This window comes from Cynocephalus volans, chromosome 3, assembly GCF_027409185.1.
Source record: "Cynocephalus volans isolate mCynVol1 chromosome 3, mCynVol1.pri, whole genome shotgun sequence".
NCBI lineage: Eukaryota > Metazoa > Chordata > Mammalia > Dermoptera > Cynocephalidae > Cynocephalus > Cynocephalus volans.
Window position 1 is genome coordinate 186,618,695 of NC_084462.1, and position 24,876 is coordinate 186,643,570.

The following is a 24,876-nucleotide window of genomic DNA, read 5'->3' on the forward strand; positions in this document are numbered from 1 at the left end:
CTGGGAAGGAGGAGACGGGGGCTGCCCACCCCAGGAGTGGGATTTCAGCCTGAGACTGGGGTCTGCTTTGCATAAGGGAGGCCCCAGGAGATATTAGTGGAGGAGCAGAGGGGAGGGTCTCTAGGGTAGACCCGACCCTAGGATAGAGTGCTTGGCCATGGGCTGCTTAGAGGAAAAGTAGACAAACCGTCAGACTGTCCTGCATCTCTGCCTGCTCTTCCTATTTTCAGATAAAATAGAAGTGGGATGCTGAGTGTGCAGAATGTGGGGTCACAGAACATGAGGGAAAGTTTCATATTAAGTTCTCCCACATTCATCCAGAGGAAGGAGACCAGGATCTAGATATGCTCAGGGCATTTGCTTATTGTGTAAATACATGTGGAGAATTAAGAAAAGGGTTGGGCAGTTCACAGAAGTGTGTTTCTTTTTGGTAATGCAGGGTATATTTTTAATTGTTGGTCTAAAGTTTTTCTGATGCTGCACCAACATTTTGTGCCATTCTATGTGATCATATTTTTGAACTTTTACTGTAATTCTCTTTGCATCCCTCTTAGACCCGATGTGCACCTTTTTCCCAAAGGATCTCTCACAGTGTCTGCATTTTCAGAAGAATCTCTGTGTCCACTAGTTGCCCCTTTCTCAGCCTGGCTTGAGCTGGCATTGTCATCTTGAAATGTCAAGTGTCAGTGCTGTGTGTGGACAAATGACCCTGATGGTGCAGGGGTGCTCTGTTCCTCCCTTCCTGGGCCCTGCCCCTGCAAGTTCATGTTGTCATCATGAATCAAGTCTTTGTATTTTCTGTTGTGTCAGTGCCGGAGAATCCTGTTAAACTCCTCAGCATTGTTCTACATCAATCACAATAAATAAAGCAGACAGATGTAGGGCAATGCTCAGAGATGAAGGTCATATGTGCACTGAGGACATTCCATCTTATCCCATCCCTCCTGCCTTGCGTGTACTTTAGCTGCGCTGAACTGAGGACACCCCATCCTGCCCACCCGTGCAGCTCTCGCAGCCCCCCCATTGCACTGCCCCCTGCAGAGCTGTGGGAACTTAACTGTTTCTCCAGGATCCCACAAAGCTGAGAAGCTCTAATCGGTCCCAGCACACCTCCTCCTGCTGAATATTCTAAGGTAGAGTAAAACCTACATTGTTAATAAACTATAAAGTATTTTTGTTTGCACTTCTGATGAGAATGCTGTTGAAGTTGCCAAATTTCTAAACAAAAGTGAATACATACATGGAGTTTAGTACATGAACGTGGGACACATACTGAGAAGATATAGGAACAAACTTAAATATATCAAGATAGTCTCTAGAAAAATCCATATATGGAGAACTGAAAATGACCTCAGCGTCAGCAGCTTAGAACAACTAGAGAGCAATTGATATTAAAACAGCACAGACATTAATCACAGCCAACATCTGCAAACAGGAGTTGGGTATTCCTGAGAACCCAAAGTAATTTGAGTCTGCTGAGCGTGGAGCATTCCTGTCTGTGTGGGAGAATAAAGAAAGAGGCATCCGGGCTTCCTCTGAACAGCTTCTTCTAGATACTTGAGGTAGACGTGTCACTTATTTGTGACCTTATTTTTAATACAGGTGTTTGCAACTGTTTAAGTTCTGAGAACCGTCTTCAATTTAACCATACATATCGGAAAGCATTGTTTTAATTTTCATTCATCTCAAAGTGTTGTCTTTTTCACATTTGATTTTCCTTTTTTCAATTGGTTACTTTGAAGATATGGATGAATTTTCATTTGCTATCCCTTCCTGTCTTCCTTTCCCTATCTGTTGGAGAAGATATTGTGCATGATTTCTGTCATTTACAGTTGATCACCTTTATTTATTTATTTTTTTGCAACCTATCACATGGTATGTCCTGGAGAATATTTTGTGTTCTCTGGAGAAGACAGTACATTATGCTTTTTGTGGATTTAGTGCTCTGTAAATGTCTGTTTGGTCTAGTTTGTTTACAAAATTATTCTACAGCTTATAGTGATGTTTATTTATGAGTTAATATTTACTCTGCTTTTATTTATTTATTTATTTACTTATTTTTTATTGTACATGTTTATGGGGTACAATTTGCTGTTTCAACATAGGCATACATTCTATAATGGATTAATCAGAAGACTTAGTATATCTGTCTCCTAAACATTTATAATTTCTCTGTGGTTATAAAATTCAAGACCCTTCTTTCTGGCTATCTTGAAATATACGACACAGCATTACTAGCTAATGTCACCCTAGGGCACCAAAACTGCTTCTTCCTATCTATATGTAACTTTGTAACATTGTGCAAATCTATCAACCTTTCCATGTTACTACCTCTTATCTCCCTTTCCAAACTGCCTTTTCTATTCTACTCTCACTGTGCTATTGTCCATTTCTGTCTCGTTTCCCTATTTTTATTTTATAAATTGATCCATGGTAATTGTGTATAATTATGGAGTACAATAATGGAATACACCGTGTGTAACAGTCATATCAGGGCACTGAGTATATCCACCGCCTCAAACACTTGCCACTTTGTTTTGGGAAAATTCAACATCTTGAGCAGCTGCTCAAGATCACAGTACTTTGCTGTTGACTGTGATCTCCCTACATCACCACGGAACTCTCGATCCCCATCTTCCCTTCTCTCTAATATTTGTATCCACTGACAACCCTTTCCTCATCTTCCCCAATCTCGTCCCCCCACCAGTCTGTACTATCCACTATTCTACTCTCTACTTCTATGAGATCAACTTTTTTAGCTTCCACACGTGAGTGAGAACATGTGATATTTCTCTCTGCATGTCTGGCTTATTTCACTCAACATAATTTTTTTCAAGCTCATCCACGTTGCTGCAAATGACAGAATTTCATTCTTTTGTATGGCTGAGTATTATTTCATAATGTATGTATATACCACATTATCTTTATACAATAATCCATGTGAGAACATTTAGGTTGATCTCAATTCTTGGCTATTTAGAATAAAGCTGTGGTAAACATGGGACTGCAAAGGCTTTTTCGACTTGTCAATTTTCATTCCTTTGGACATATACCAAGTAGTGAGATTGGCGTATTCTGTGGTAATTCTATCTGTAGTTGTTCGAGAAATCTCCATACTATTTTCTATAGTGGCTGAACCAATTTACACTGACACCGACAATGTATTAGAATTTCCTTCCTCTGCATCCTCACCAGCATTTGTTACTCTCAGTCTTTTGATAAAAACAATTCTACCTGGGGTGAGATAACATCTCATTGTGATTTTGACTTGCATTTCTCTGATGATTAGTGATGTTGAACATTTTTTATATGCCTGATAGTCGTCTGTATGTCTTCTTTAAAAAAAATCTATTCAGTTTCTTTGATTATTTTTAATTAGTTTTTGTTTTTACTGTTCAGATCTTTGAAATTCATTGTATAATCTTCATATCAATCTCTTGTCGGATGCTTAGTTTTGAAATATCCTCTCCAATTCTTCAGGATGTCTTTTCACATGTAGATCGTTTCCTTTGCTGTTCAGGAGCTTTTTATTTTGGTATGACACAATTTTTTACATTTTGCTTTTGTCCACTGTCCCTCTGAAGTATCATTCATAAAATAATTGCCAAGAACTATGTGCTGAACTATTTTCTAAGTGTTTTCTTCTAGAGGTTTTATAGTTTTAGATGTTACATTTAAGTTTAAGGAATGTAGCAGAATTTCTGGAACTGAAGGATTCATTCAACAAAATAAACAATCAAATAAAGAATAACAAAAAGCACCACCAGGTGTTTAAGTAGCAGGTTAGAGCAAGCAGAAGAAAGAATTTCTGATCTCAAAGATGAACTTTTGAAACAACCCCGGTGTGGGAAAAAAAAGGATTTATTAAAAATAATGAAAATCTTCCACATATAAGTGAGAACATATGATTTTTCTCTTTCTGTGACTGACTCATTTCACTTACTATAATTCTCTGTAGGCCCATCCATGTTGTTGCAAATGACAGTAATTCATTCTTTTTTACAGCAGAGTATTATTCCATTGTGTTGATATACCACTCATCTGATGATGGACATTTGGGCTGGTTCCAAGCCTTAAAATAAATAAATAATTCAAAAAAAGGGAGGGGGAAAGAAGACATAAAAATTAAAATTATTTGAAGTTGACACGATGAGCAAACAGAAAGGACATTGTTGGGAAGGAGGGGGGAGAGGGAGGGAGGTTTTGGTAACTGGCCACAATAATCACCACATTGTATATCGACAAAGCAAAATAAAATAAAATATTTTAAAAAATAATGAAAATCTAAGTGAGCTAGCAGACAAATTTATATACACAAACATCCAAATTATGTGTGTTCCTGAAAGGTAAGGGAAAAGGAAAATGTATTGAATACAAAATCAATGAAGTGTGTGTGCATATGTATGTTTATATGACCAGCCTAGTATATTATACCCAACAAGGCTATCCTTCAGAAATGAGGAAAAAATAGTGTATTCCTAAGTAAAACAAAACCTGGGAGATCACCACCACAAGACCAGCCATGCAAGAACATCTCAAGGGACTCCTGAATCTGGAATCTGAAAAATGATAATCATGACCATGAATATACAAGAAAGAACAACAAAATCCAATTTTGAAATAAAATTGCAAACAAAAAAATATAAAACAGAACTGAATCTCACCACCCCATAAAAACAACAAACTTTGAAGTCGAATAATAAAAGGGAGAGAAATAGACAAAACCCAGTTCAAACATCTAAACAAAAATTAATGAAATTACAGGAATAAAAGAACACCTTTCAAAACAACCATAAATGTAAATGGATTAACTTTCCACTCAAAAGACACCCACCACCTGATTGGATTGAAAAGTTAGACCAAACTATATGCTGTCTCTAAGAGACCCACCTCACCTGTGATGACACACACAGACCAATAGTGAAGGGATGGGGAAAGATATACTACACCAATGGAAATCAAAAGTGAGCAGAAATAGTTATTCATGTATTAGATATAGACTTTAAACCAAAAACTATGAAAAGAGGCAAAGAAGTCCAATACGGAATAATATGAAGGTATCTATCCATCAAGAAGAAAAAACATTATAAATATATATGCAACCAATACTGAAGAACCCAGATCTATGAAGCAAATACAATTAGACCTAAAGGTAGAGATGGACCCAATACAATAATACTGGGAAACCAGAACATGCCCAGCATTGAACAGAAAATCTAGGCAACAACTCAACATAGATACTCAGGATTTCAACTACACTTTAGAAAACTTGGACCTGGCACATATCTAGAGAACATTTTATCAGACAACTACACAATATGCATTATTCTCATCAGCACATGGAACAGTCTCCAGGATAGATCACACATTAGGTCACAAATCAAGTATCAACATTTTTTTTTGAAATAGAAATTATTTCAACTATATTTTCAGACAGATGGATTAAACCATAAATCAATAATAAGCACGAAAACTATACAACTACATGGAAATTAAACAACATTCTCCAGATCAACTATGGTTCCAAGAAGAAGCTCAGCAGGAAATCAATAAATTTCTTGAAACTAATGAAAATACATGCACATCCTTAAAAACATTTGGGATACTACAAAAGCAGTACTAAGGTCAAAGTTTATTTCACTAACCACTTACATCAAAAGTATAGGATTATTTCAAATAAGCAACCTAATGTTACATCTCAAAGAAATAGCAGAACAAGAATAGTTAAATACCAAAAATTTTAGATGGAAAGAAATAATTAAGATCTGAGCAGAACTAAATGAAGTAGAAATGATACAAAAGATCAATGAACAGAAAGTGGTTTTTGAGAAGATAAACAAAATAGACAAAGCATTATCTAGGTTAATAAACAAACAAACAAACAACAGTTAGAAAGTCCCAATAACAAAAATCAGAAATGAAAAAGGAGACATTAAAACTAATACCATATAAATACAAACTATCATTAGAGTGAATTATAAACAAATACATACCAACAAATTTGAAAACCTGGAGGAAGTGGATTAGTTTCTAGACATATACAAACTACCAAGACCGAACCAAGAAAAATGCAAAAGTTGAACAGACTGATAACAAGTAACGAGATTGAATCTGTAATAGTGATCTTCCAATAAATAAAAGCCCAGGACCAAATGGCTTTACTCCTGAATTGTATCAGACCTTAATAGAGAAATTAATTTCAATTCTCTTCAAAATGTTACAAAAAAGAAAATGAAACTGATTTCACTCTCAAACTAATTCTGTGAGGCCAGCATCACCCTTATACCAAAACGAGACAAAGTATCAACAAAAAATCTAAACTACCAGACGATCTCTCTGATGAACAAAGATGGAAAAATACTCAACAAAATACTAACAATCAGAATACAGCAACACATCAGAAAATTACACACCATGATCAAGTGGGATTTATCCTAATTAGGCGAGGATGGTTTAACATACACCAATCAGTAAACCTGAGAAATCACATCCAAAAAAATCATGGCCAAAAATCAAGTGATTATATCAATAGATTCAGAAAAAGTGTTTGACAAAATTCAACATCCTTTCCTGACAAAGACACTCAGCAAATTAGGTACAGAAGGAAGTATCTCAGCACAATAAAAACCATCTACTTCAAGCCCTCCACCAATATCATCCTAATGAGGAAAAGTTGAAAGCATTTCCTTTAAGAACAGAAACAAGACAAGAATGCTGACCCCACTGCTGGACTCCACCAGCAGGTTTTCCCTCCCTTTCCTAACCTCTCCCATGCCAAATCCAAGAGCCAGCTGCCCTAATGCTTCACCCCTCAGCCCTAGAGACAGCCAGAGGATCTCCCTGGGGGGACTGAGTGATCTGCCAGCCAACCCAGCCCCATAAAAAGGACACTCAAATGCGGCAGGGGTTCCATCAAGCAGTTCCGTTTATTGTTTGTTAAGCAAGCGTATTTAAGCTTTGCCAGTGGGGAGTTCACTCAGCCCCGCCAATCAGGGTAAAGATCACGTGGTCATGCTTGGGGGTTCCTTAAGCTATAGTAAGCAATCATGCCTTGATCACAATCATGGAAAACCAGGGCTGCCAATGGAATTAAACAAAAACAAAATGCAGAACCCAGTTGTCCCCTTCCACCTTGCTTCCTCTCGGCGCCATCTTTAGGTGGCCGCATGAAGAGGGCCTTGCCTATATCGCCATTTTGGTGTTACTGAATCACATATGAGCCCAACATTTCCCCTTTTTGTTTTTTATGAGGGTAGCCGAAGTCGCCTAGCCACTTGGCCTCATCGTCTTCCATGCGGTTGTGTCTGTCTTAGGTTGTCCCCACTGATAGGGGATCTTACCCGTCACTGACTATCCAACTGAGTGCTGGGGGGTGGGGGGGAAGCAGTACTCTTATACCTGAGCATGAAGCTTTTGCATAGCCATGTTGACCCACGGGTTTCAGGGGTTGTGGTCTTGTGCGACTTGCTCAACCACCTGAGTGAGCATGGTGATGGAGCCAATATTTCTTTTTATTAAGGCCACTATTTTTCCTAATATTCAATGCCCAAAGGAAACTAAAGGGAGTAAAATAACAAGAGGACCTGCCACAGCAAAAAGCAAGGTGGTAAACCAAGGGGAGGCGGTGAACCAATTTTCAAACCAACTAGAGGTGGCGCTTTTCTCCTGCTTGCGTTTTTCAATCCCCTCTTTAATTTTAGCTAGAGAATCTGTAACCACCCCTGAATGGTCAGTGTAAAATCAGCACTCTTTGCTGAGGGCCACACAGAGGCCCCCTTGCTGGAGGAACAGTAGGTCCAGTCCTCGGCGATTCGGTAAAACAACCTCAGACAAAGACGTTAGAGATGTTTGCAAGTACCCAACTGCCTTTTGCACCCTGTCCAGGTCTAGGTCAATCTCTTCTCTGACCCAGATGAGCACAGTTATGGTGGTCCTGTGAAGAGGGGGAAGAGACTGCACTCCTCCAAACTGTTGGAGACGTTATCTTTGTGGACGTGGGGGGAAAACTTGAGGTTTCAAGCTGGCATCCATATGGGGCTGGGTGCATTGATGGGGAAGAGACATCCAAACCCTCAGCTCATGGTTAATAATGGGTCAGGGCCTCCCCACTGGCCCGTGAGGGGATCTTTCCATCTTACTTGAGCCTCGAGCCGAGCTGGCTGAGTTACCCAGTGCCTTTGAAACACTGACAGGGGGTTTTGTTGGGAAAAATTTAAAATGTTTAAGGTAGATAAAGCTGTGCCTAGTTGCACGAGGGGGCTGGTGGTCCCCCCTTTTTGTTTGAAAAGTTGGGTTTTTAATACCTGATTTTGTCTTTCTATGATGGCTTGGCCTTGTGGTTTGTGGGTGATGCCAGTGGTATGCTGGATGCCCCACGTGTTTAAAAATGTTGTAAAGGTAGAGCTGATAAAGCAGGGGCCATTGGCAGTTTTTAGCTGACGGGGGAGGCCCAAAACAGCAAAGCACTGTAATAAATGGCTTTGTGCATGCTTACTTTTCCCCCCGAGTGGGCTGTTGCCCAACAGGCATGAGAATAAGTGTCAATGGACCTAAATATGTGTTTTAACTTTCTGAAGCTAGGAAAATGAATTACATCAGTTTGCCATAATACGTTGGGCTTCAATCTCCGGGGATTAACACCCGGGGCTTGCAGCAGTGGGACCTGCAAATAGAGTGAGCATAACTTACAGGTATGGACAATTTTCTTTGAGCTGGGAGATGGGGACCTGTGGATAACGGGTGTGAAGGCCCCTCCAATTGACATGCGTTAGCTCATGCAGTTGGATGGCCTGTTGAGCGGTGTTGACCTCGGGCCCGCTGGATGCTAGCCGGTCAGCAATATTGTTGCCTGATGAGAACATCCCAGGTAAGTTCTGGTGCCCTCTGAGATGTGTGAGGAAAATGAGGGACTCCCATTGCTGCAGCAACGTTCGGATTTGTATCATAAGGGGAGTAATGGGGTTGTTGTCTAAGCATATGTGGGAGCGGGGCAGTCCCAGCAACAGGTTAACCATGTACAGGCTATCTGAGAACAAATTCATGGGGTTGTGGCCTTTTTTAGGGTGAGTGCAACTGCCAGCAACTCTTTAAATTGTGCTGATCCCTCGGCTGGCCGGAAAAGGGTTTGCTTGGGGGCCCCAGGGGACTGGCCCATGGGTGCAAACACTACTACTGCTGCCCCAGCTTGTCCTCCATCTGTGAAGACATTGTACCCATTTAACAGGGGACTGAGAGAGAATAGCTGGGGGGCCACCCAGGGCAGGTGGCTGATTGCTGCTAGCCACTTGCAAGGGCCATAGTGACAGTCAATAACTTCCATGAACCCCTCTAAAGCTATGGCAATTCTGTTGTTATTTCTTGCTAACCAGGTAAAATCTGTTAATTTATACATGAGGACAATTTTTTTCAGATTCCTTAGCATAACAGCGCAGAGCAGTAGTCCTTCCTTTTTGAAGCAAATTGGCAGTTTGGTTGACTAAGGTATACACCCTGGGGCCCCTCCCAAAGGATACATGGACCCATTGGATGGCCGTGTTGTCTTGGACCAGCACGGCCATCATAGATTGCTGGCTGTCAATAAGCCACAACTACAATGGTTTGGTAATACTGAACCTTCCGAGTTGAGCCTGATTTAGCCGGTCTTGGATGGTGCGGAAGCAGTCCTGATGTTTTCTCTGCAACACGATTTTTTGAGTGTCACTGTGGGTTCGCAGCAACTCAAACAGGGGACTGAGATCCCCTGTTGACAAGGGTAGCCAGGGCCGAAGCCAATTAATTTCTCCCAATACCTTCTGTAGCTCTATCGGGGTGTATTCAGTTTTAACAGATAATTGCGGTTTAAAGGGGCTGACCCCCTCCAGCGTTAACAGTGAACCCAATATTTTAAAAGGAGACACCATTTGGGTTTTATCAGCAGAAATACACAGATTTCCTTGTGTTAAGCATTTTAGCAACACTTGGTAAGCCGATGACAGCCCCTCCAAAGAGGGGCTGCCCAAAATATTGTCATCCATATAAACATATAGCGTGACATGTGGGGAGTTGCAAGACAGGTTGAAGCAGCTGGTACATATAATTTTGACAAAAGGCAGGACCCTTGGCCATGCCCTGGGGCAAAACTACCCACTTGTAATGCTGGTCTGGTCCATGGTAATTGACAGATGGGACGGAAAAGGCAAATTTCTCACAACCCCGGGGGTGTAAAGGGATAGAAAAGAAGGAGTCCTTGAGGTCGACCAATGCCAAGTAGAAGTGGCTGGGAATGGCAGGAACCCAGGGCATTCCCCGAAGGCATGTTCCCTGGATTACCATGCGCTTGTTAACTTCCCAAAGGTCTTGGAGCATTCTCCACTTGCCTGATGACTTGCGGATTACAAACACAGGGGTGTTCCAGGGACTAGAGGAAGGGCGTATGTGGCCCAACTGCAGCTGTTCGATAATGATATCTTTTAAAGCCATTAACTTGGAGGATGGGAGGGGCCACTGCTCCACCCATACTGGTGGGCCCTCCTTCCACCTGATGGGGGGGTCAGGGCAGTGGCACTTAGGACTGGGGGTTCACTATGATTCTGGAGCGGGGTTGATGGGATCTTGCTCTCTCGAATTCAAGATCCCTTCGATAATTGGGAATGCTACTGAATCGTGGGGCAGGATCGTGAAACTGCTGCTGGTATTCCTCCTCATCCAGAAGGTCGTCATAAAACCCCTTGTGGTAGGTGGTAATATATGCATCAGTCTGCCCTAGGAAATCCTGCCCTAGAAGATTGGCATTAAGCCCCGATGCAATAAGTGGCTTGAATTGACCCACCAAGCCATCAGCGTCCTTCCACTGGATGTATGTTTTGGTTTCATATGAAGGTGTTTGGCCCCCTACCCCAAGGATTTTAGGCCGGGGGACAAGCTCCCAGTTGGGCGGGTCTCCTCCCTTCGGAGGACGGTGCAGTCCACTCCTGTATCTATAAGGCAGCAGAACCACTTTCCCCCGATAGTGATGTCCATCTTAGGTCTAACCCCCTCAATGATGGGGACAGTCCTGTTGGTCCCAGGGGCCTTTCTTGTGTTTGGACACGATAGCTCCGCTTCTGGCGGACTTGAACTACTCCTTTGGGATAATGGGGCTGGGAGGTTCCCCCCACCTAGTTTAAAGGGTTGCTATGCTTGTCATACTTGGATCGGCACTCCCTCTTCCAGTGGAATCCCCACTGGCACCAGGGGCAGGGGGTAGAGGGCTGCCCGGCTTACCCCTCCTGGGGGGTGCCCCGGGGGTGAATCCTGTCCCTTGGGGCACTGTTTCTTAAAGTGCCCAATTTCCCCACAGCTGAAGCACTATCTTTCTTGGGGCCCAGTTTTACTGGGGAGGGCCAAAGAGGCCATAGCTTGGGGCATGGCCTCTGGTAAGGCTTCTGTTTGGGCCCTCAGGGTGGAAGAAAGGGATTGCGACTGGGACTGGTGATGTTGTGTCCCCACATCCGTGGCAGCTAGGACCCACCATTCCAGGGCTCTTTCTTTAAGACCAGTGCAGGCCAGTTTGTGGTTGGCGGTCATTCTTTCCCACACCAGCATTTTAATAAATTGATCCCTTAAGGGACCGGGGGGGGGAACTTCCTCTTGATACTTTCCTCAACCCAGGCAATAAAGGATGGGAGGTCGTCAGTAGGCCTTTGGGTAATACCCGATATCGGGGGTTCTGAAGGGCCCTCTGCGAGTTTCCTCCATGCATATAGCGTGGCTGCCCTGACCTGATCCTGGTAAGGAGGGGGAATTGCTGCTTGCTGTATCCCTGTACTGTACTGGTCTGTTGTCCCTGAGAGCATCCCGAATGTGATGGGGATTGGGGGGTTGGCGGCTCGGTTTCTTTCAGCTTGCTGATGACATTCCTCCTCGTAGAAGGCACAAAACTTAATGTAAAGGTTGCTGGCAGCACTGCCCGGCACAGCATTTTCCAATTCTGGGTAGTACAGGGCTGGTGGGCCAGCCCTTGGAGAATGGTTTCAGACCATGGGGAGTTAGGGCCGTCCTCAGCTACTGCCTTCTTTAGCTCTTTTAGGTCTCCCACCTCCCATGGGTACCAAAGGGACGGTCTATTGCCCCCCGGGTTAACATTTATGGGGTAGGCTTGGGGCTGATTAGTACCTGCTGGCTGACACTCCCAGGGGTCCCTGAACACCTTAAGTGGTGCAGTAAAGGGTGGGGGAGGCCCCCAGGCAGCCATCAGGGCACCTGTTTGCCCCTTGAGCCATAGGGTCACTGGGGCTCCTCTGCATAGGGGCTAGGTACTTGCCCTCCAGAGGTGGGAGGGGAGGATAAAGACTGTGTTGAATCCCCTCTTGTGAGGCGGTCAGGAGGAAGTGAATTCGCATCTTCCACCTTTTTGGCTGAGCCCGCCATTTGGGCTCACTCTTGGGTGAATTGTGCCCAATGGCATTCCACTTCCACACTCTCTGACCCACCCATGGAGGGGGCTGGGAAGCAGAGCTTAAGGGCTGACAAGCTGGCGTAAAACCCCAAGGGTGGCTCGACCCCCTGGTGAACCTCCCTCTGCCAGACCAGAGTTTGCACTCGGTCCCAGGTTTCAAGTGAGAAGAAGTTCACTGAGGGGACCCAGGGGGCTGCCATTAAGATGGTCTCCCATGTTCTGTGGCCTGTGGTGTCAGAGAGGTTGATCCCGTGACTTTTAAGCAGATACCACAGGGCCTTAAGGGCCAGATCGTCTCCTTTACTAGACACACCACCCATCCTTATACTTAGATTACGAGGACAAAAAACACTCAAAAGTGAAATTAAACTGGCCACAGCAGACGTTGGCCCCCGACAGATTTGGACACCCAACAAACATACACTTACATGGAACAGAAATAAAGGGGGGACTGATGGCCCACGTCACTCACCCGATTCCTTTTTGTGCTTGATCCCACAGGGTGTTGACCCCTCTCACACTCAGAGGTTCCCAGACAAAGGCTTAGCTTCACCGTCAGTTGCCAACCATCCCGCGGCTGGCCAGGCTCCCCTGAGTGGGAGGAGACATGGAGAGTAAAGTAGTTTTCTTCACACAGGGCATCAACTGCTGGGTTCAACCAGCAGGTTTTTCCTCCCTTTCCTAACCTCTCCCATGCCGAACCCAAGAGTGAGGTGCCCTAATGCTTCACCCCTCAGCCCTAGAGACGGCCAGGGGATCTCCCTGGGGGGAGTGAGTGATCTGCCCACCAACCCAGCCCCGAAGAAAGGACACTCAGACGCAGCAGGGGTTCCATTAATCAGTTCCGTTTATTGTTTGCTAAGCAAGCGTATTTATGCTTTGCCAGCGGGAGAGTTTCCTCCACCCAGCCAATCAGGGTGAAAATCACATGGTCATGCATGGGGGTTCCTTAAACAGTCATGCCTTGATAACGATCATGGAAAATCAGGGCTGCCAATGGAATTAAACAAAAACAAAATGCAGAACCCAGCTGTCCCCTCCCACCTTGCTTCCTCTCAGCGCCATCTTTAGGTGGCCGCATGGAGAGGGCCTTGCCTAAATCGCCATTTTGGCGTTACTGAATTGCATATGAGCCCAACACCCCACCACTTCTATTTAATATTTAGAATTACCAGCCAGAGCAATCAGGCAATATAAAGAAATAAAGAACCTACAGATTGGAAAAGAGAAGTGAAAATGTCAGTCTTTTCAGAAGACATGTAAACCTACTTGGTACTTTTAGGCATGGTGAAAGAACATAAAGAATGGCCAGGAAAGCATTCTTTGTAAGTGTGTGTACTAAGAGTTGCAGCCTTGTGTGTGTGATCCAGCTGTGTATCACTCTCTCAGCCCTTCTTCACATCTGCTCCACACCATTGGCAGTCGCAGTCATTTGAGTGCATATATGGGGTGTGGCCATTGATGACATTGGCCATATACATTTTGGGTGTTCAATAATACATTTTGCTATATGTATACATTGTGAAATGATTAATGAAAGTGATGATTATACGTATCACTTCACATAGCTATCATATGTATGTGTGTGTTGAGAACACTTAAGATGTACCCTCAGAATTTATGAAGTACAAAATGCATCATTACTAGGCAGTGTCACAAGGGTGTACATCAGATCTCCAGAAATTACTCATCCTGTTTCATAGAAGCTTTGTAAGCTTTAAACAGTGTCCCTTGATTTGCACAACTCCAGTTCTCTGAAAACCACCATTTGGCTCTCTGTATTTGACTGCATATATGGGGTCTGGGTTCCATTAAGGGTTAACAGCCAGCACACCCCGTTCTCTGACCACTGTGTGACCCTAGCATCCCATGGTCTTGTTCACTAAGGTGTTCTGAGGCTGGCGGAGCCATCTGGACTCACTCTGACATAGGTGTGTGACTTACTATAGGTGAACTGGCATCAGCAGCAACTTGTGCCCCTCAAGAGATGCAGGACTGTCCTGCACTAGTGCCTGAGTTGCCTAGTTATACGTGCAAAAGACACATGGGCATAGGTAAGGAAGCTTCAGGGAGCCAACCTGTCACCTGTTGGTGGTTCCACAGATGGATGAATACATGAGATGGGCATTAACAGATTGAGCGAGGTCGATAGCATTGACGGACAAATCTTTATTCAAAATCACAATGGACAGGGGTGTGTCTATGTGAGAAAAGTGGTTCCTATACAAACAAAACGTGTTTGACACAGGACGTAGAGTACAAGGTTACGACACACAGAAAATAGGCTTTGTTTCTTTTTCAGTTAAATTATTTCCAGTCAATGATGTTCAGAATCTTCTGGAAGATCTGTTTATCGTGAATGAAATATGAGTCTCAGTGAAACAATGGCCCTATAGACAGTTCACATCTCATCTGAAAAAAAAGACATGTCAGTTTCTCCCTCACTAACAGAGTGAGGATGAGAGAAATTAAAAACATAAAGAAAAAGGCATGAAGTGTCCCAGAGGACATCTGAGAAGTTGGAGAGGACAGGAAATCCCTAATTTCTACAGGAAACACTTCACTGTCCTCTGCACCTGCCACTGGCACGAGGCCCCTGAGTTCAGTGTGTCCTGCGCGCCCCCTGGTGGTCAGCGCTCCCTGCAGTAGGTTCGTGTCTGGGTTCCCACTGACGTCCCCTCACAGGATTTTTCACACAGTAATACACAGCCATGTCCTCAGCTCTCACATTTTTCATTTGCAGATGCAGCGTGCTCTTGGCATTTTCTCTGGAGATGGTGAATCGGCCCTTCACGGAGTCCGCATAGTTTGTGCTTCAACCATACCAATCAGTGGGTGAGACCCACTCCAGCCCCTTCCCTGGAGCCTGGCAGGCACAGTGCATGTCGTAGTCAACAAAGGTCAATCCAGAGGCTGCACTGGAGGGTCTCAGGGATGCACCCAGGCTCTACTCAGCCTTCCCCAGACTCCACCAGCTGAACCTCACACTGGAAATCTGCAAACACAGAGACATTCTCTTCAAGAAAAGTCTCACGCACATCTACTGTTTCACCTACATACACTCACATTTTCAATGTCTGTCTTTCTCCATTATATGACCTTTTAATACAGAAATAAGGGAAAGCCAGCTCAGTCCAAACTCCGTGATGAGTCATCTATGTTCAGTCCTGCTCACTGTACTGGAGCACCTGGGAATCTGAGGCTGGGGCTGCTCTCCTAGAGCTGCAGGGTCGGGTCTGAGCTGCTTTTCTTCAGCAGAGGGAGGCCCTATCTGCATGTCCTCCTGCTATACAGCAAGCTCTGTGGTGGGAGCCTAGGAAGAGGGCAGAGTCCAGAGCAGATGTGAGCGTCTTGGTGGAGATGGGGACAAAAATTACATTTGTGAAAATATGATTTTTATTATATGCTTGTAACTTGGTAAAAATTTTTAATTCATCTTATGTTATATTTGCTCATAAACACAAAATATTTGATGCAATTCAGAACGCTAATTCTTTATACAGGTGTACAGTTATAAACTGAATCATCAAAGGATTATGCAGTGTATCCAAGTGCTCATGTATGGTCAGAGGGAGCCTCAGTGTCTGGGTCTGTGCTCCACACCACGGATCCAACACCAGGACAGAGCTGGGCCTGCCTACTGACATTTGCCTGGTTAGATTCTCCTTCCTGTAATCACACTTTGTGAATTTGCTGTGTTCTGTCTTTTATTTCCATCGTATATAGAGAACCAGAGTTCATGCAAATGCACCTTAAAGAGTCTCTACCATTATATGTTTTAGGATCGTTCTATCTCTCCTCTACTGTAACATACTTTTATCTGCAACAACCCTATGGAATTATAATAGATATAATGCACAGCACATATTTAAAGTGTTTCCTGTGGTTCTTCTGTGATTTCCTCTTCCCATTCCTTCCTTCCTCACTGCCCACGCCCAGGCAACTCATGACCTTCTTTATGTTACTTCTTAGTAGTTTCTCTCTCCTAGAATTTAAGTAAATGGAACTTGGAGTAAGGACTTTCATTGTTTATCATATTTCTCTGAGATCATTATGGGAAATGCAGTCTTGTTCTTGTGTGAATCAGGCACTCATGAGTTTTAACACTGAGTGGGATCACAATGTGTGAAAGCCCCCCCTTTTTTCAGTTTACCAGTTGATGGGAATTTGGATTGTGTCATTTCTGGATATCATTACTTAAGCCGCTACAAATGCAAATGTAGAGATAAAGTACTTTTTCTTATTCTTTCAACAAACACAACAAAAATAGGAAGTCCATGATATAAGTGGCAAATTAGCACGTTTTCTTAAACAAATCAAATAGTAAAGTTAACAAGACAAACAGCAAACCTGAAATCTGGAGAAAGTAGTTTTCAGGCAAAACAGGACCAAAACTTAGCTCACCTGGGTCAGAGATCACTAGATGGCAGACACACTAGAATAAAGATGAAATTAGAAATATTTCATGAATTTCCAAATGTCCAGTGTGCTAAAGCATCAGAGTGTGAATCTGGCAGGATGCACATACCTGCAGGGTCCTAACTTCTTTCTGGCTTCTCCAGGGTTGGGGAGAATCACTCAGCTCCGGCCTCCTGGGCTGGTGCTCAAGGGAGAGAGGAGCAGCCCCCCTGCCTAGTGCTCCAGCAGCTCCCCCAGATCCTCCACACGACAAGTTATCAATGTGCACGGGAGGCAGCAAAGCCAATATTTATGCTTTATATTTTGAGAAACTGCTGAACCATTTTTTGAAATGGATATAAAATTGTACGTTCTCACCAGCATTTGATGAACAAACCAATTTGTCCACATCCTCATCAATATCTCTTATTACTCTTCACTTTTATCATGTTCATACAACGTGGCACAAAACAGAAACTTAAAACATAAAAGAACCTAAATACTGAACACTGCATGTTACTAATTCCACTTATGAAAATTATCCAGAATAGGCCTGCATGGAGACAGAAATTAGGTTAGTGGTCCTGGACCTGGATAAGGAGGAGGAAGGGAGGACTGGAAAGTGACACTGAAGAGACGTGTTCCTTTTTGGTTATTCAAATAATCTAAACTTAAATTCTGTTGGTGGTTGCAGAAATTTTGTTAATTATTTTGTGAGTACCGTATACTGAAGTCTTCTAAACTGCACACTTTCATAGGTAGCTTTTATCACAAGTAAAATATATTTCAATAAGTTTAAAAATCTATCCATCATTTTCAAATATTAATACAGTTATACAATTTTATACAGTTTATAACCCCCATGAAATGTACTTTTCTGAAATAAACAGCAAACATATTGTGATGTCAGTAATTTAAAGGATATGAGAGCATGAGAAACTGTGTGGTATTTTGATATAGTCCAGTTCGTTTATTTTCTCTTTTGCTGTTTGCGTTTTCTGGCTCATGTTCATAGTCTGTGCACACACCTAGTTCCTGAATTGTTTCACCTACATTTTGTCTTAGTGTTATTTAAGTTTCAGGTCATATAATTGTCTTTAATTCACTTTGAGTTGATTTTAGTATATGGTGTGAGGTAAATACCTGGTTTCATTGTTCTGCTTATGGACATCCAGTTTTCCCTGCATCACTTGTTGAGAGGAAGTCTTGTCCGCAATGTAGATTTTTGTTGCCTTTGTCCAATATCAGATGGCTGTGAGCCTGAGGGGTGATTTCTGTGTTCTCAATTCTGCTCCACTGGTCTGACTGTCTATAGTCAGTACTAATAGTGTCTACAGTCAGTAACAATACATTTCAAAATAGCAAGGAGAGTAAGTTTCAACTGTCTTCCCTCAAAAATTATAATGTGATGTGATGGATATATTGACCTTGTTCCAGTTGTCGAGAAGACAAAACATCACTAAAGCCAAAATGCCTCATTAGATTAGTTCTACTATGTTTCCATTTGTATTGTCAGGGCTAGTGCTCAGACCCTTCAAACCCATTGTACAAACTGGGTGACAAACCCCTCACATGCCAGGCTGGGTCACCAGACACTTCACACACAGGTCCACGCTACATAATTGGAAAAGATCCTGGTACCATTGGCAGATGACATGAGCTCCATCTTCAGCGACAGCAGCAGCATCTTACATGTTCGGCAGATTTCAGGTCGAGGAGGTGGTGGTGGCAGTGGCCTTGCGGAGGGTCCCGGTGGCACTGGTAGCAACAGCTTGGATCAACACCCTCCAGCAGCAGTGGAGGCTTCCCCATGGACACGGTGCACCTCCCAGGGGTGGGGGGAGCACCGTGGGTCAGACCCACTCATCCATTATACTTCAGTCCATAACCCAGGAAACCTGGGTGCACATGCGCAATTACATTAGACAGTAACCAAGGAACACCTGGGCGCACGTGCATATTTACATCAAATGCTCAGCAATATTTTGAACATCTGAGGGGTCCTGACCATTTAACTATATTTTCCCAACAGATCTAATTATTCCACATTATATACATTTATCAAAACATCATTATGTTCCTCATAAATGAATACAATTATGATTTATCACATAAGATGATATTAATAAATAGAGAAGGAGATATAGCCTCTCTCAGACCACACACTGGTAAAGGATCAAGACGTCCCTCAGAAATCACGAATGAGCTGAGGACAGCGGCCAGCACAGCTCCTATTCGACACCTTCAATGTGGCAAGTGGAAGTAAACAAGCAGCAACCAGAAGGAAACATCAACACAGCCCTTTTCTCCAGGGGTGACACGAGGAGTTCTGGGTTCAGGTCTCACACATAAGAAGCTTGGACGTCATCACTCCCATCCAGACAAAAGTAAAAACTCTGAACAAAATGAAAATTGGTGACAATTCTTGAATCTGTAGAAGAATTTATGTCACCGGGTGAACGGCTGTCCCCAAAACGGAAGATGCAGCCAGGAAGACACAGAGGGTCATAACCTGTCAGATTAGAAACTCATGAGCAGAAACCTCCATGGGACCCAGGACTGGGGGAGAAAAACCAGAGCTGCAGCTGAAGAATTGCTGAAGACTCAGAGCTGGGAAGTCTGAGAGTTGGGTGCAGCCCAGTGGAATGGTCGCAGGGATCCCCAAACTTTAAACTCTACCTCAGGGGCCCAACAGTGTTCTCGTACAAAATATCAGAGACGAACCCTGATGTTCAGAGCAGAGAAAGGGAGGAAGGAGCCATTCTGAAATACCCCAGACCATGACCTTCTCTATAAGACGCCTTGACCTTAGGAGAAGCGAGTTTAGCTGATCCTAATGGACTACAGATTCATCACAGCATCATTGACCTGAGAGAAGAGAAAAAATGAGTCCCCTCCCCCTCCCGCAAGAGACTTGCAGTGTCCCCTAAAGGAGGGTAAAGGGAGAAGCACTTGGGAAGGTCCCTCCCAGGACACAGCTCACTAAAGGACAGAAGTCATCCTAGGACTGTTCACTGCTTCCCTACCTCACACCTTACCCACATCCACAGGGCTCCTGTATCATGACAGAGAAAAACTAAAACATAACATGCACCTTAGACACTATTTAAGAAGTGTCCATGAAAATGTAGTCCACAGAGGAGACAAAAACAAGGAAGTCAGGGGACATTTTATAGAGTCTGTTGCTCGTCTTGTCATCTTATCATGTCTTGTCTTTGAGAGACCCAGCACAAAATTCAGCCGAGCAGGGCTCTACTGTGTTTTCATCTCTGTGCTTGTCACGCAGAATCCTCCACATGGAAACATAAGAGCTGTGTGTGGCCCTCAGGCATCTGCTTCTCCATCGAGGACACTGAGGACTGGACAGCGAGTGGGACAAATCCTCAGCATCAATGTCCACAGTGTGGATGAGGACCCAGAGGCTAAACTGCCTCATTGAGGATAGAGACGCCATGGGCAGGGGTCCTGTAGGATGATAGTAACCACGTGGGTGTAGCTGCACTTTGTATATGGATAAATGCTGATTTAGGAACAGGGTCCTCAGGACTAATCTAAAGTTTCTGGAAAATAATACTAGATCATAACGATTTGTGTGTCAGGAAAAAAACAGGTCATTGAAAAACCTGAGAAAGAAAAGACCCCAGTGAAAAGAACCTTCTTATCTGCACATGAGGAAAGTTACTTCACTCTGTGTTGCCTGCAGTGAGAATGTGAGAAATTAGAGTCACAAAGAATAAAGCAGGACATGACCCTGAGGGACATCTGAGAGTCAGCAGAGCAGAGGAAACCTCAGATCCGAAGAGGAACCCCCATCCCCTCTCTGCACCTGCTCCATGGGGCACAGGAGCTGGGTGGGCCTTGAGCGCCTCCTGCAGCCCAGACCCCTCCTGTGTCCTGCAGGGAGGTTTGTGTCTGGGCTCACGCTGACTTCCTGTCACTGTGTCTCTGGCACAGTAATACACGCCTGTGTCCTCGTCGGTCACAGAGCTCAGCTGCAGGGAGAACTGGTTCTTGGACATGTCTCTGGTGATGGAGGTGCGGCTCTTGAGCGACGGGTTATAAGCTGTACCACCACTATAATCAATTACTCCCATCCACTCCAGCCCCTTCTCTGAGAGCTGGCGGATCCAGCTCCAACGATAACCAGTGGTTGTGATGGAGTCACCAGAGACGGTGCAGGTGAGGGAGAGGGTCTGCGAGGGCTTCACCAGTCCTGGGCCCGAATCCTGCAGCTGCACCTCGGACAGGAAACCTGGAGACAAGGAGAATCAGAACCTGTCAGTCACTTTCAGTCACAAACTTCCCAGAACCCATGTGTGACATCTGAGACACTCACCTTCCGGAACTGTCACCAGGCAAAGGAGAAGACCCCACAGTCTCATCTTCTGTTAGATCTCAACTCTGCCTTCCCCAGACACCTGAGCCCTGTCTGAGGACAGACTTGTGAGCTTCCACCACCCATGAGTCTACATTTACCCTGGAGCTTGAAGGAAAATTTGCATGTGAGAGAGCTCAGTCCTTATAAGTGCTGAGGAATTCAGGTGGTAACTATTGTATTCTTTGAAATGCCCATAAGTTTTTTTTTTTTTTCTCTTGAAATCATCTGACATGTATTTACGGTATGGGAGGGAACTTTGTGAGCTTCAAACATGCCAAATTGGGGCCCCAGCTTTCTAGCCCAGATCTACCTCCTTCAACCCCTGTGTTCTGTGCTGACTTGGACCCAGCCCAACTCTCCCACATAAACTCAGGCTCTGGGTCTTGCTTCTAGAGTTCAGATCCCAACGCAAACCCTGTTTCTTTTCCTGGACCCTCTCCTGTGCTGAGGTTCTCATCACACCCGAGAGATTGTTACTTGGTATATTGTTGTTCCATGAGTTCCAGGCCTGCCTTGTGTTTTCCATCCTGCCATACAAGACACAGCACATCAGGACCCACAGAGACTCTGCAGAAAATGGTGCCCAGTGCATTACTGAGGACACTGATTCTCAATATCTGAGAAAGATAAAAATCCAAAATGCCTCCATTCCATGGTCATTCCTGTCCATCTAAAGTGTACAAAGTTTCAACTTCAATTCACTTCTCACCCACATTTTATAGACTTTATTCCTTTTTTTAATCACCAGTCTTATCAGATATCAAAAAATAAAATTGATTACAATGGTTAACATGAAAGCAGTAATAACATCCCTATTACTAAACTTTTAAAAGCTCATTCTCCCTTGATGTCCACCTGTCTGTGGGCATGAGAGCCAGTCCATAACTGGGGGCATCACTCTCTGGATGACTGCCCACCACAGAGAGAGCGGCCAGGAGCCGGGCTGGATGTTGTGATTTGTCTGTCCCTGTCACCTTGATTTCAGCCCCAAAGACAGCTGCATGTCAAGGAGGGACAGACTTTCAAGAGTCCTGAATGAATGACAAGACAGGAGCTGCTGATGGGCAATTTGGGGATGATTCTTCAGGTCCTGTTGACTCGTACATTGTGTTGGAGTTTTATCAAAATGTTAAAAGACCTGGTAAAATGTGATGCAAAACCAACACTCTCAAATGATAACATAAGTATTAGAAACAGAATAAGATATGACACAGATTCTGGAATTATCAGAGAGGAGAGTTCAAATAACTCTGTGCATGTGCATCTATGTTTTAGTTTTTTTCAAACCTTCAGCTGACTCTCCAGCGTCCTAGTGGCCCAGCTCTGTGTGTCCAGGAGAACTTGTCAGGAAGCTCCACCTCATGGAGAAGCAGCCCAGCCTCTCAGTGGAGTAAGGGACAAGGACAAAGATCTGCATCTTGCTCGTTTCTGTTCTAACGTGCTCAGGAGGGAAGTTGCAGTGAGAAGAAGTGACTGATTCATAACGTCACTCAGGAACCCAGACTCCACTGGTGTAAGACCCCAGATCTACAGCTTGTGGACAGACATTTACAGAAATCAAAAGGTGAGGGAATGGTGAATTTCAGGTGGAAAGTTTTTTAACTGCTGTGAAGACACTAAACATGAGGTCTCCCTAGTAACACAATTCAAGTGCATGACACAGGATGTGAACCACGAATGCAGTGTTGTAGAGCAGATCTCTAGACCTTGTTCATCCTGCATAACTGCCACTTTCCTCCTGTAGAACGTTACGTTAATTAGCCAGGCTGTGAGGGTGTGTGTTATAAGTGTGTACACTTCCTTGGGCATAATATGTCATATGGCCCTGACTTACATCAAAAGCTAAAAAGTGTGTGTTATCTGCTATTTCAGGATAAATGAGAACAACAGGTGTGTGTGTGGACTGGAGCCTGACACACTGAGTCCGTGTCACCTCTGTCTCTGTCTCTGTCTCTCTCTCTCCACACCCACCCACCCATACACACAAATGCTCACCATTGGTCTTTAGAAAATCTACCCCGAACTGTCAATTTGATTGATCCTGATAACTCCTCATAGAATAATATGTGAACCTCACAGTCCTGTTCTGTAGTAAGTCACAGTGTGTAGGAAGGATCTCCCTTAGTACAAAGTGACAGGATGGTCCTGTGTGTTTGAGAGTCAGTGCATCACAGCCTGTTTCTTTGAATCTTAATTGTCCTGCAGGCCTCATGCACATGCTCGTCTCTAACTTGGAATGAGTGTTGTGTTTTATGGATAGTCCTAGTTTAAAAAAATATTTTAAGATAATTATAGTATTGAAAATTCATTAAGTAAGACTCACACACCACTGAAAAGAGAAAATATCTTCATAAAAAAAATGGTCTTAGATGGGATGTCAGAAAAGTGGTAAAAGTACTAGCTGAGAAAATTTTAAATGTCCTTTAAATAAATCAAACAATATTAAAAACTATTATTATGTCATTAATACTAAGAATTAATATTCCTTGCATTTTTAGTGAAACCCTAAGGAAAAAATAATGATGATAATAATAATAATAATAATAAACAATAATAGTAAATCACCAAAAACCCATGTGATGAGAAACCAGCAGAAACATGAACTGAGGAGATAATCTCTTTATATATGTGGAATCATTGATATAGAAGAAAGAGAGATAAAGAAAATTGTCAAGATGAATAAAGAGATGAGATTTAAGAATAGACCTATTAGGCAGAGAAGAAAGGGGGCATATGGATCATGAATAATGTTAGAGATAAATCGGTGATACACCACACCTTCTCAAAATGTGCCTGTAATTGGATGAAGTTTAAGTAGACTGAAAGGTAAAAGAAAAGGCAAAATGGGTTTTCATTACAAAAATTGCATGCCTTTAGCAATATTTGCTGTGCAACGGTGTAAGTACATGAATACAAGATGGTTGGGAGTGCAGGACCAGAAATCAACAATAAAAATACCCGCCAGAGCAATGCAGATATAAAAAATTAGATGTTAGACAAAGGCTTTATTGAAGTTCAATTATGCGTGAAGATAACACTACAAGCTACACGTTTTTGATACGTGGTAACAAACCAGTCACCATGTCACACTTTGTTCATGGTCTTCCTATCAGACTTTCTAACACAGAATAATGCAGTTCAATTTCAAATGTAACAGTTTCTTGAGGAAATTAGTAAATGTTAACTAAAATACTCTGAATCACCTCAGATTTCCCCTTTAAATACAAAAGTGAGTGTGACACTGGTTGATTTGCTGTTTGTATATTACGAAGTCAGCCCTTTGAAGTTCACATCTCATCTGTGTGATAATTTTGAGACTGTCACTGTATGTAAAGGAAAACCGCATGTAATCATTTAAAAAGGTCTCCATTAATAATCACGCTCAGTTGAAACATAGAGACACACTCTTCTGTCCTGTGTCCAGGTTCCAAATTAGAAAACTGAGCTCATTTGCTAATGTGATTTAGTAATTTTCCCCTAAAAGTGTTCTCAGAGGAACATGTCTATCTCCATCCTGCTTCCGATCTGTTCCCAAACATTAGGGCTCTTATATTTAGCTGTATATGTGTCCTGTGGTCATTGAGTCACAGGGCTTGATTGTTTGGACCACACTACTCAGCCCATTCCCTGACTGATGTCTGACCCCAGCCTCCCATGGGCTTGTCCCCCTCAGTGCTCTGCAGCT

At 43.4% G+C, this 24,876-nt stretch overlaps 1 gene segment (V, D, J or C); it reads right to left on the reverse strand.

Moving 5' to 3' along the window:
• Positions 1-21,664: 21,664 nt before the first annotated feature.
• Positions 21,665-24,876, reverse strand: part of LOC134372883 (immunoglobulin heavy variable 3-23-like) — a 12,076-nt gene continuing 8,864 nt past the window's right edge. The window contains 1 exon segment of the V gene segment in view: positions 21,665-21,718. Within this exon segment, the coding sequence occupies positions 21,665-21,718 (54 nt within the window).